This window comes from Hesperophylax consimilis, chromosome 27 (assembly GCF_061612785.1).
Source record: "Hesperophylax consimilis isolate HC1 chromosome 27, BYU_Hcon_1.0, whole genome shotgun sequence".
In the NCBI taxonomy this organism is placed as follows: domain Eukaryota; kingdom Metazoa; phylum Arthropoda; class Insecta; order Trichoptera; family Limnephilidae; genus Hesperophylax; species Hesperophylax consimilis.
Window position 1 is genome coordinate 7,899,650 of NC_142862.1, and position 13,222 is coordinate 7,912,871.

At 36.2% G+C, this 13,222-nt stretch overlaps 1 protein-coding gene across 1 annotated transcript in view; it reads left to right on the forward strand.

Moving 5' to 3' along the window:
* The window catches only part of egg (SET domain bifurcated histone lysine methyltransferase eggless), a 52,681-nt gene extending 42,883 nt beyond the window's left edge, over window positions 1–9,798 (forward strand). Inside the window, exons 29-34 of the mRNA XM_089648281.1 lie at window positions 2,682–2,786; window positions 3,608–3,741; window positions 4,165–4,418; window positions 6,722–6,791; window positions 6,929–7,013; window positions 7,806–9,798. Of these exons, the coding sequence (XP_089504407.1) occupies window positions 2,682–2,786; window positions 3,608–3,741; window positions 4,165–4,418; window positions 6,722–6,791; window positions 6,929–7,013; window positions 7,806–8,012 (855 nt within the window). The 3' untranslated portion in view covers window positions 8,013–9,798. The remainder of the gene's footprint in view (window positions 1–2,681; window positions 2,787–3,607; window positions 3,742–4,164; window positions 4,419–6,721; window positions 6,792–6,928; window positions 7,014–7,805) is intronic.
* The last annotated feature ends 3,424 nt before the right edge of the window (window positions 9,799–13,222 follow it).

The window sequence follows — 13,222 nt, forward strand, 5'->3', positions numbered from 1 at the left end:
ACACCTCACCTAATATTCAATGCACGTGTTCAACTCTTAAATCTTCAAAGGAAGTTAAATACTTGGGAATAATAATCGATGACCAACTACGCTGGGAAACCCATATAAAAGAAACAACAAAAAGACTTCGAAAACTCTCCCACATATTCTGCTCTCTTAGATCCATCTTAGACCTAACGACTCTAAAAAGCGTATATTTTGCCCTTTTTCAATCGATAGCAACATATGGTATTCTGGGATGGGGTGGCTGTGCAGAATCCGTCATTAATCCAATAATTACAGTACAAAAACTAGTTCTCAGAATTATATTTCAATGTCATCCTACCTATCCCTCCAAAATACTATTTACTAAAATTAGGGTCTTAGATATTCGCCAGCTATTCATTAAGACAAGCTTATGCTACATACGAAAAAATGACTTGCTAGTGGCTCCTCAACACCAAGTAAACACCCGCTTTTCATCAAATCTGGGATGCGTGGTCCCAAAAACTAGAACCACATTCGCTCAAAGACAATTCTGGTTCATCGCCCCTAAAATGTACAACGCGTTGGACAAGGACATAAAATCAACTAATACCATATCACTTTTTATTATACGTGTCCAAAACTGGATATTTGAAAGGGGACGAGCCTTTTTTAAAGAATACATGAGTTCCTAACTTTTAAACCATTATAATAAAATTAACCATGTATCTGTATATTTATGTATATAATATGTGAATACACATTACGTTTGTGTGTGTTCATATATAGATGTGTATGAATGTATTTATATATGCATGCATGTATGTTTGTATGTGTATATATATATATATATATTTTTTTTTTATATATATATATTTTTTTTTGTATATGAATGTATTTATGTATGCATGTATGTATGTATATGTATATATATCTGAGCATCTATATATGTGTATGTATGTATGTTTGCATGTATAAAAAACATATATTTTGTTTTATATTTTCCTTAAATATGTTTATTTTATTTTTTTTTTCCTTCTATATTATGTTTTATTTTTTATTACTACAACATATGGTTTTATTGTAATTTATAGAATTATGACTACCACAACACGGGCATAAGCCTAGTGTGGGAGTTATTAAGTACACTAAAATTGTAATTCATAAAATTCACTGAATAAAAAAAAAAAAAAAAAAAAAAAAAAAAAGAATATCTGAATTCAAAGAGCCGGCCGCGACGGATTACGGCCGCGAGATCTTGTTTAACGCGGAAATATATCGTATTTTTACGAATTTAATTCAGATATTTGAAATAAAGGGCCGGCCGGAACGGAAAATTACCGCGAAATCTCGATTTACGCGGAAATATATCGAATTTTTACAAATATCTCAATTTAAAGGGTAGGCCGCGACCGAAATCGGCAGTGAAATCTCGATTTACGCGTAAATATATAGCATTTCTACGAATTTATTGCGAATATCTGAATTTAAAGGGCCCGCCGCTACGGTAATCGGCCGCGAAAATAAAGAAATAATTGGTATTAATACGAATTTACAACTAAAATACCACCCGGATTTGAAGAGGCGGCCGAGAAATTGATTTTCGGCGTATTTTTTTTTTTTTTTTCACAAAATTTCGAATTACGTGGGAATTCTTTAATTCGAAATTTGATTTTTGATGTCCCGTGGATTTCGAATTAACGAGGTTCTACTGTATATTTACAGCCTTACTAAAGAAAAACCACTTCACATTCGTTGAACGGTATTTTTGTCACACAGTGTTTAAAGAATGTGAATGTTAAGATTCCAATTGGTACGAATAAAAAAATATCTTTAACTCTGTTTTTTAAGTATGGCAACAATGTTTTTTGCAACTTTACCCGTGCGCACATTCAAAATTTCTTCAAGCGCAAGAAGCCACGGTTCACAGCATGTCTATTGAAATATCTTTCTCAGATCGTTTTTTGTTCATAAAATTATCAATTTACTCGTGTTATTCAACATATTTACAATTTATTTGTGTTATTTTTCATTAGTTTTAGACAAGTAATTGTATAATAATAGAATTTGTAAAATCTACTTTCATGTTATGCCATAAAGTTAGGTTAAAACGGTTATGCCACTATTTAAACTGAATTTTATGGTCTATATTTTACAAGAACTTCTTTAAAGTGATGTTTTTTTATAACATAGATGCCTAATGCACGTGTTAGTAACCATGCATCGAAGAAATAAACATTTTAAAATGTGCAAGCAATGCGTTAAAGTTTTTTCATGTTGTTTCCAAGAAATTAAAAAAAGTTCAAATTTTTTTTTGTGTGAACTTGATGGCTTTTCAATATTATGGTTCCTGCCCGAAGAAAGTTTGAAAAAAGAATTTTCATTTAGATTTCTGTGGACAAATTGTATGATTCATTATTTGAAATATTTTTTTTTACATAAAATATATTATGGTTTATAATTAAGTAGGTATTTAAGTACCTTCTCCCAAATCGTGTGATGTCAGAGGAAATTTTGGTTTTGATTCATTAAAAAGGAGAAAATTAGGAACACACTTTTTTGGACGCAAGTTCTACTCTTCTACTAATTAATAGGATAAAAGGTTATATGTACATTGATCTGTTGATAAAATACATGGCTAGTTAAATATAAATAATATGCATTTTAATTTGTTTTTGGGAAAATTTTGATGATTGTTCCTGTTTTTCTTATTCTAGGACGGAGTAAATGAAGGAGATGAATACTTAGCTGAGTTGGATTACATAGAAGTGGTAGAACGGCTCAAGGAGAATTATGAATCTGATGTTCCTACGGAAAGTGAGGTGAGCTTACTACAATTTAATATAATTTTTTAACTAGACGTGTGGCATTCTACTGTAACTATACAGTTTTTGTATATGCTTGTCTATCTTTTCACTTTCTACTTTGTTTTATTGATACGGTCTGGAGAGCTCCCATAAGCATTGCACATTGCTGTCTCCACATATCAAAGAAACAACAAATATTCCAATTATTTGGGTACAAACAAAATTCCGCCGAGCGGGGAAGTGGTATGTCCCTTTCAGTGATTTGTCAATAAATGATTCCGATATTCTTCAAGCAACTTGCATTGCAGTTTCACTATTTTACTAATCGAAATTAAAATCTGCTTACGAATAAGCAGTCATTTTACAATCTTGCTCGAATTGTTCGATGTGTAATAACCGTAATTGAAAATTCAAAATCGAGTGAAAAAAAGTTTGGCTTGTTTTCAAAATTAATATTTTTTTTTCAGTATTTAGCATGACCTATTTATAAATGTTTTATAATTATCACTCCGCAAAACAAACACGAAGATCAGTGAACACCTGATGGTCCGGTAGGAAACAAGGCCTTGCGCTGAAAAATCCCACAATGAACTGCCCTGCAGATCGTTACCTTACTCTAGCAAACTTTACTTTTCTGCGCAGGGTCTGGTTACTTCGATGTACGCTCTTCGGCAAACAACGTATGACTGATGTCGTATGTCGTTGTTTAGTTTAAGTATTCTCGATCCCTCCCGGTGTCAAAAAGATTGTGAGGTAGTTTGCTTTCTGCTCGGCGAAATGATACTCAGATTGCATTAGGGCTATCTGTTCAACATCACTGTTTGCTCATTTTGCAGTCGGAGAATTCGGAGCCTGAGGAACGGCCCAACTTCAACCGGGACGGGAAGACGGGTCAGCATGGAGAATCAGACGAGGAATTCACCCCGGGCACCTACATCAAGAAGGGCAAGTCGGGAAGTCTTGCCGAGAAGTACTAACACCTCATAATACCTATCCACCCCCCATTCATGTCTTTCTGACAATCTTGTTTGTGATAATATTTTGTTAATTCTCGTACTTGACTATTTAAAACTCCATTTTTGTAATAAAACATTTTTAAATTAGGTGTGAATAATATCACCTAAATTTTTTTGTGGTTGGTTGCGTATCAATCACACTTGCGTTGGAAAATACTAGAAATGAAACAATGAAGGCTGAATTACAAAAAGGCTTAGAGCACACATCGGGTTTTTTTTGGTGTATGAGTATACACTTCCAACAATGTCTTATTTGAGATAACGTTTCTTGTGCTTATTTTCTATATTCAGTGATTGTAATCGTGTCCAATCTTGGCCACATTCTTTAACCATCGGATTTCTAAAAGCACATAACAATTTTTTTCTTCCATTCGCAGTACCAGAATGAGTACGCGCCGCCAACAGCGAAAAGACAAAGACGACAGTCCCCGCCGGTCAGACAAGGCGATAAAGGCCGCCGCCGCTGAGGAGGCCGCAGCCAAGTTGCAGCAACAGAAGGAGGCGGCCGCGGCCGAGGCCAAGAAGGCCAAGGCAGTCACGGCCGACCGGCAGAGCAAGGACTCGGACGGCAGCGGTGAAGGAGCTGCACCTGTCGTGGATGAGTTCATCACCATCAGCGATGATGAAGAGAGTGAGTCACGTTCATTTCTTCAGAACATGTTTAAAATCCATGTTAGATCCATCCTAATATAGAGGCCACAAAGCCTATACAGTAGAACCCCGTTAATTCGAACCCCGATAATTCGAAAAAACGCGTAATTCGAAATTTTCGCAAAAAAAATTTCCGCTGAAAAATTTTTTCATACAAAATTTTTTTTAATTCGAAATTCGTTAATTCGTAATTCGAAATTTATTTTTGTCCGCGCACGAATATTTGTTCATGTAATTCGAAAAAGTTTGATTTTTGCGAAAATAAATCATAATATTTCGTAAATCTGCTAAGATCAGCCGTGGCGGTAAAACGCCGAAAAATGTATTTTTACGTGGTTATACATCGTCCTAATTAGTATTATTATTTTGTAAATCTCAATCGATTTACACTGGAATGTCGTAATTTTTCAAAATTATTTCGAATATCCGAGTTTAAAGGGCCGAGAAAATACATTTTACGCGGATATATGTCGTAGTTTTACGAGTTTACGCCAAATATCTGAATTTAAAGGGTCGGCCGCGACGAAACTCGGCCGCGTAATTTCGATTTACGCGTAAATATATCGTATTTCATCACCGCGACGGAAATCGGACGCGAAATTTCAATTTACGCGGAAATATATCGTATTTTTACTAACTTTACTTCGAATATCCGAGTTGAAAAAATACGGCGCGACGGAAATCGGCCGAAAAATTTCGATCCATGCCGAAATATGACATATTTTTACGAATTTACTTCAAATATCTGAACTTAAAAGGCCGGCCGCGACGAAAAACTGCCGACAAAATTCGATTTACGCGGAAATATATCATATTTTTACGAATTTATTTCGAATATCTGAATTTGAACAGCCGGCCGCGACGGAATACGGCCGCGAATTCTCGTTTTACGCGGAAATATATCGTATTTTCACGAATTCAAATTCAGATATTTGAAATAAACGGCCGGCCGCGACAGAAAATTGCCGCGAAATCTCGATTTACGCGGAAATATATCGTATTTTTACGAATATCTCAATTTAAAGGGTAGGCCGCGACCGAAATCGGCAGCGAAATCTCGATTTACGCGTAAATATATAGCATTTTTATGAATATATTTCGAATATCTGAATTTGAAGAGCCGGCCGCGACGGAATACGGCCGCGAATCCTCGTTTTACGCGGAAATATATCGTATTTTTACGAATTCAAATTCAGATATTTGAAATAAAGGGCCGGCCGCGACGTATAATTACCGCGAAATCTCGATTTACGCGGAAATATATCGTATTTTTACGAATATCTCAATTTAAAGGGTAGGCCGCGACCGAAATCGGCAGCGAAATCTCGATTTACGCGTAAATATATAGCATTTTTATGAATATATTTCGAATATCTGAATTTGAAGAGCCGGCCGCGACGGAATACGGCCGCGAATCCTCGTTTTACGCGGAAATATATCGTATTTTTACGAATTCAAATTCAGATATTTGAAATAAAGGGCCGGCCGCGACGTATAATTACCGCGAAATCTCGATTTACGCGGAAATATATCGTATTTTTACGAATATCTCAATTTAAAGGGTAGGCCGCGACCGAAATCCGCAGCAAAATCTCGATTTACGCGTAAATATATAGCATTTTTACGAATTTATTGCGAATATCTGAATTTAAAGGGCCGGCCGCTACGGTAATCGACCGCGAAAATAAAGAAATAATTGGTATAAATACGAATTTACAACTAAAATACCACCCGGATTTGAAGAGGCGGCCGAAAAAATCGATTTTCGGCGTATTTTTTTTTTTTTTAATTTTCATAAAATTTCGAATTACGTGGGAATTCGTTAATTCGAAATTTGATTTTTGATGTCCGCTGGATTTCGAATTAACGAGGTTCTACTGTATACTCGTGAAACACTGGTTTTAGTGGTAATTTTAGATAAATCATTAAATTTTTGATTACACATGATTTGGGAGTTGATGAATAGGCCAAGATTTTTGAAAATTTCAATAAAATGAGCGTGGTATCTAGTGGTTCGTTACTTTTTTATTGTATCGGAGTCGTGGTAATATTGAAAATTATTTGTCATCAATATTGACCTTATTGATGTTGTACACATCAATTTTCTGTTTGAAGATTTTTCGCCAACAAATTTTTCATCTTTTCGGCTATAACAATATCTCTAACGCCATATTTTTCACTTGGGTACACCGTATTGTAGATGACGCAATAATTTTGTTTTAGTGTGCTAATAGTCATCCCTTTTTTACCATGCAATTTCTAATATTCATTTGATCTTTCTAGATATGAGGGAACCATCGAGGTTTGCAGCTCCCGAGGGATTGCACGATGATGAGTACCTTCCTAAGCACAGGTATGTATTATAGCTCTTACGCAGCACATATATACAGCTTATGTATTATATGTACTTACTGAGGCAAATACATATGCAATAATATAGTACTTATGTACATATATCATGTTTCTGATATATTTATTTTCTATTTCTAGATCTGTTCGAAGCTTTTTTGGCAAAGATGAAGCTTGCTACATCATGGACGCCAAAGTACAGGGCAATCTCGGAAGATATCTTAATGTATGTATTTGTAGTATGAATTGATTGTAATGCAATGTTAACCCCTCAGGCTAATTTGTTTGCTTTTGGGAACAATTCATATGGTTCGTAGAAATCGTTGGGTCTCCCTTACTCTGATGGTTAAAAACATGATCTAAACAATCTTAGAAAGAGAAAACACCATGCTTTGCATTGAAATCTAGAAATTAACCGAATAATAATTAAAATGGAAACTATGAAACCAAAGGTACAGACTGCAATTTGAAAAAAATTCATGAAAGTTCGTGAATTTTTTATTTTTTATTTATACGGAAAGGAAAAAAAATGACCTGACATTAATGTTTTATAATACATTTGCGTAATAAATTGTGTATTTTTTTATTATCAGTAATTTTAGTTCAGTGTTTAGACGAATAAAACTTAAGGTGAGACATTTTTAAAACTTATTTATTTTTGCATTTTGCTGAGATATGGCCTAAATCGGGTAAACAAAAGTTTGGGCTTGTTTCCAAAATTGAATATTTTGTTACACTATTTAGTTATACACTTTTAAAAATGTGTCATAATATTTTTTTTAGCATCGCTTCGCCAGGCGGTTAGTTTAAAAATGAACATTCAGATCCTGCAGAGAAAAGTCTCACAATGTACTGCGCCGCAAACATTTGCCTTACTTGTTACTTACTCCTGGTGCCAAAAATATGGTTACATGGACGTATGTTTATATTAGATACATAAAATGGAATTATTTAAAGTTTAATTATTAAAACATATGTGGATATGATAAAATTAACCTTTAATTTCACTGTTTCACAGCACTCTTGTTCGCCGAACGTCTTTGTCCAGAATGTGTTTGTGGACACACACGACCCCCGCTTCCCGTGGGTGGCCTTCTTCACACTGAACCACGTGCGCGCCGGAACGGAGCTGACATGGAACTACAACTATGATGTGGGCAGCGTGCCGGGCAAGGCACTCTACTGCGGCTGCGGGGCTACCAACTGCAGGGGCCGCCTGCTCTAGATCTATATCTATATTCCTGCGTCAGTTTTTATTGTCAGCCGACACAGAACCGATGTGGAACTATGATATGAAACTATAATTACGATATATAACTGAGACCAACTGGGTCACCAACAGCAGGGGCCACCTGCTTTAGATCTATAGTCGCGTCAGTTTTCATTACTTCATATCGCATAGTTTTGATATCCAGTTGTATGTATATATGTTGTGCTTATGCCGGCACGGAACGGATGTGGAACTAGCATCGATTTACACAATCTGGAATTACTATGTACTACGATGCGGAACTACATACATTTAAGTGGGTCTACACAATGTGGAATTACAAGGGCCATTTGAAACTACTACCAATACATGGAACTACAACTAAGTCGATCTACACAATGTGGAATTACAAGTAAGATACGGAACTATAACTAATTGCGTCTACACAACCTGGAATTACTATTACGATATGTTACTACGACTAAGAAGTTTTACGCGACGTGGAACTATGACTAACAAGATTTACATGATGTGGAGCTACAATTAATTGAATTAACACAGAGTGTAGTTACAACCATGATGTGAAGGTACGAGAGGCGATGAACACAAGGTAGAACTACAACAATGAGCTGCGATGTAGAATTACAATGTGGAACCACCACTTAAACTTTGATCTAAAAATTATATATAATTAAAACTTCGACGTCAGCCTGTGACTTTTAAGCCAGAGTCGAGGATTTTACCGCTATGGCATGGAGGATTCCTCTCAGAACAAATATTTCTACAGCATCTTAAGTCAATGTAGTCAAATAAGCTGTGCTTCGAGTTTTGAAGATTTTGGTAAAAATGTTTGTTACATAGATAGGCACATCATAGAGATCTTTCGTTTGGCCATTAGTGAAGATTACTGTAATTATACTCTGTTTACCAAGAAAAAAAATTATTTTTGTTTGTTTGTTAAAGTAACCGATAAGATACACGAATAATGTTAAAGGCATAAACTCCAGATTTTTTTTATTTACAGGTGATTAATTTTAGCATAAATCGATCCCTCATTGGTGCATTGTGTTTAATTTTTTTGTTTGTTTTTTAAATGAATTATTCTCGGTGAACAGAAATTTTGTTGTTTCATTCTCGCATTTGTATTTTGTACATAATTATTTATCTTTATGTAGGAATGTGTATTGTATTATTAACGATTTAATTTGAAAATTGTGTGCCGTTTCGATTAAATACTATAATATTGTTGTTTCCTTAGGCCCTTCACACACGGAGCAACTAAACAAAAACCAGTTGGCAAACCTTGTTACAGTTACTCTCTAATGCATTTCAACGGCGATCTACACATGACGCAACTTCTCAATAACTAGTTTTCAATGCCGACGTAACCAATCTTTTGTAACTCGCCGTGCTAGTCGCCCGCGTGTTGCAGTTTTCAGTTACGATCTGTTTTCGAAAAATTTACCGCATTTATAATCTAAACGAAACATGAAACAGAATCAAGAAACAGAAAATAAAAATGTAACGATCGCAAGTACGATCATCTTCTTCGTCAATGATTAAATATATCTACACTTTTATAAATTGCACCAATAGCACCATTCCTCTTGTCATGCTATGCCGTACTAGAACATCTGTTCTGCCGTATGACATCTTGAACAAGTTGTGGTGACGACTAATAATGACACGAGACATTGTGAGACAAACTTGGTCGCCAACCAGTTTTAGTTTGGTTTCAGTTAATTTGTGTGCTAGTGGCCCGAGGATTTGAATGTACCTAGGTAGTTGAATTTTTTAAAATAAAAATATTTAATTGCTTGTCAACATTAATTATTACACTTTTAATCATCACCATCAGTCAGATGACCTACTGCAGGAATGGGCACGAGACACCTGTTTGCTGAGAAGATGGTGGCAGCACAAGAACAAGTTATTTCTCCAATTCCGTTTAGAATAAGTTACCTGCGTTTGTCTTTCTAGCCTCATTTACAACTAATTAACCATCACGCCGTTTCGTGGCAGGGGTAGGTAGAGAGGATGGGTCGCACACAACTCTGACACTCCTTACAGCCCCTTCCTTAATCCACCTCTTAATACAACACAATACAACTGGGTGCCCATATAGTTTTCTTGACACCCCGTCTGCAAAGTTACGCATGTCGATCTGTAAGACAGTTATCACAAGCTTTCAAGGACTGGCAACGGCATATAAATTTCATACATTTCAAAGAAGACTGATATTTTTCATGAAATATGAATCCAATCTTCACGCCTTCATTGGGGACAAGTACAAAAATACCAACTTTAAAATAAAATGTACTGAGTCTAGATTCTGTCATCATTATCAAAATATAGATCCGTTATTCTTGTAGCTTTTAAGCTTGGCTTGAGAGATGTTCACGTCTGTCAAGTGGGCTCTCTGGTAGGAGTCCTGGCAATACAATCCTGGTTACACTTTACTGAAAATCTGACATAACAGACCTCATATGCAGAAACTTAAAAATCAAGGAATTTAATTGGAATTTTTATTTGATCTAATAAATAGGGCTGAACTAAAATAAATAAATCTGCAGTGTCTATATTTTTTCTGGTTTAGCCCTTGTCCTACCCCACTCTTATGCCCCCCGCCCTTGTGCCTTCCCGACCTTGTCTCCCCCCCCCTTTTTGTGCTTGCCTTACTTAATGTTGTACACTTTTATATCTAGAGGTGAGTCGTTCCATTGATTTTACAGACTCACGTCTGATTCCGAGTTCAGCCAAAAGAACTTGATTCCTTGGATTCGGTTATTTAGTCCCGCTAGACTCACTGAATCTACCGGAACGAAACTCATGTTCATGTTTTGTTCCAATGAACCCGCCGGGAATGAAGTTGGGGAACGATAGGAGTCATGGAAGTTATAAAACTCTTGTCAGATTTACTTACCTTTCTGAAAAATGTAATTTTCTTTTTGAAAAATGTATTCATAAACCAATGTGTATGGTTCCGGCGTCGAGTACAACAGTACGACTAGCACAGTAATGGGCAAAGTACAGCCCGCGGGCCAAGTCCGGCCCGCCAGGCTAGTCAATCCGGCCCGCGACATTGTTTTGAATAACCCTACCACAATTTACCAATTGAACAAAATGTATTTTCTACGTAGATAGAATAGAATACTTAACGGTTTCCTTCTCATTGTGTTTTAAGTACGGTATTATTGCATCTAATATTAGTTTGCACACAACCTCGTGCTTTGCAGATCGGTAGCATGGCGAATGCATGGCGATGTGAAGTGCAATGCGTGTGTTGCTCGGCTAAGTTCGGGACGAATCGGGCGCTACCATTTTCGTTTCCTCTGTTGTCAAGGTCAGTGTTCAATCGTTCAATGTTCATCAGTGTAGTTTGGACAGTCACGACGCGACGTCGCATGCGTAGTCAGTGTCAAGTCACCTCTGCGGCTGTATGCCTGGCTTGTGTTTCTAGGGTTGTGCTTTTTTGGTAGTGTTTTTGACATTTTTGATTGTTACAATGGCAAGTAAAAAACGTAAAGTTGATTCAGAATGTAGTATTTTTAAAGATGAGTGGACTTGGAAATACTTTTTTACACATATTAAGGATAAACCTGTGTGCCTCATATTTTTTTTTTTTTTTTTTTTTTTTTTTTACAGTATTACCGCACAAGAGTCCCAACTCCTCCCGTCTGGAGCCAGTGAGACTATGGCATCCCCAATTGGGGTATGTTGTGAGGCTGAGGGTATTGGGGAGGGGAGGGAGATGGGAAAGAGGAAGGTGGGGAAGTACCTGGCTATTCAGATCTGGTCACCAAACACGGCTAAAGCCATTTCAAGCAACGTTTCAATTCTGAATGGTGGTCTTACACCAGGGCGATACTGAGAGTATCTTCCACTCTGGAACGTGCCGCAAATATACTATATATTATTTTAATTAATTAATTGTGAAATAACACAAATTAATCAAATAAAATTTATTTGCGCACGCCGGGTTCGAACCCGCGACCTTCGGATCTGTAGTCAAAAGCGTATACCACTAGACCACGCCGGCCGTCAAAGCTGTAGCGAAGCTGAAGCGGCTTAAATACCGCTACAGCTTCATATGCAATGAAGCTGTAGCGGTATTTAAGGAATTCAACCTCTCACGACACTTCATGACAAAACATAACAACGCCACTTATGAAACTATGACCGAAGAGGAACGGAAGCAAAAAGCAGAAGCTCTACGTAGGAAACTGTCAGGTCAGCAAAATATTTTTAAAAAACAAAGCTGTTTTCAAAAGCTAGCTACACATGCCAGTTACGTTGTAGCATACAATATTGCAAAAAGTAACAAAGCATTTTCTGATGGTGAATTTCTAAAAACTTGTATGATCCAAGTATGTGACATTTTAGACCGTTGTTTCCAACTTTTTGAATGATCAATCTCAGGCTCCGATCAGCCAAGTGATTTGTTCAGTATCGTTCAATTCGCCCGTTTCCAAACATCTTAACGGTTCATTATCTCAAGTGGCCCTGCCCACTTTCATAGACAATAACATAACATCAAAGTAAAAACTTTCAATGTTAAATTAATATTGAAGAATTAAATATTATATTTATTATTAATTCATATATTTTTTAAATAGATTAACGGATATTTCATATTTTTTTAAACAAACGTATGTAATATGTTAAAAATAAAGTGTTAGCTTGACTTTAATGCCACCGTGTCTTGGAGTCGCGAATATTTTTCACTCTGTCGACACTTTTTATAACTATTCATTTACTGAGGCAGGCTTAATCCAGTAGTTTAGCTTCCTTAAATCGGTTGATCGCTCGACCGTAGTTGTGTATTTGAGCAGTTTTGAGCTAAAATTTCGGCTCAACTGTTAATCAGTAGAATTGGGAACAACGGCCGTTTGTGTCCTGACAAAACAAAGGATTTTGAGACAGTAAGTTTGTCTCGAAAAACAATTTCTTCTAGAATTGAAGTAATTGATAAGCAGTTTGTCTCACAACTAGAGTTAAAGATAAGCTAGTTTAAATTCTGTTCTTTTGCGTTGGATGAAAGTACGGACATAATTGACACAGCTCAGTTACTGATATTTATAAGAGGTGTTGATGACAACTTTTGTGTTACTGAAGAATTAGCTTGCATGCGTTCATTAAAGGGAACGACCAAAGGATCAGACATTTTTCAAGAATTTCAAGAAACTATCACGTCTTTGAAAGTACCTTTGACCAAAATTTGTAAC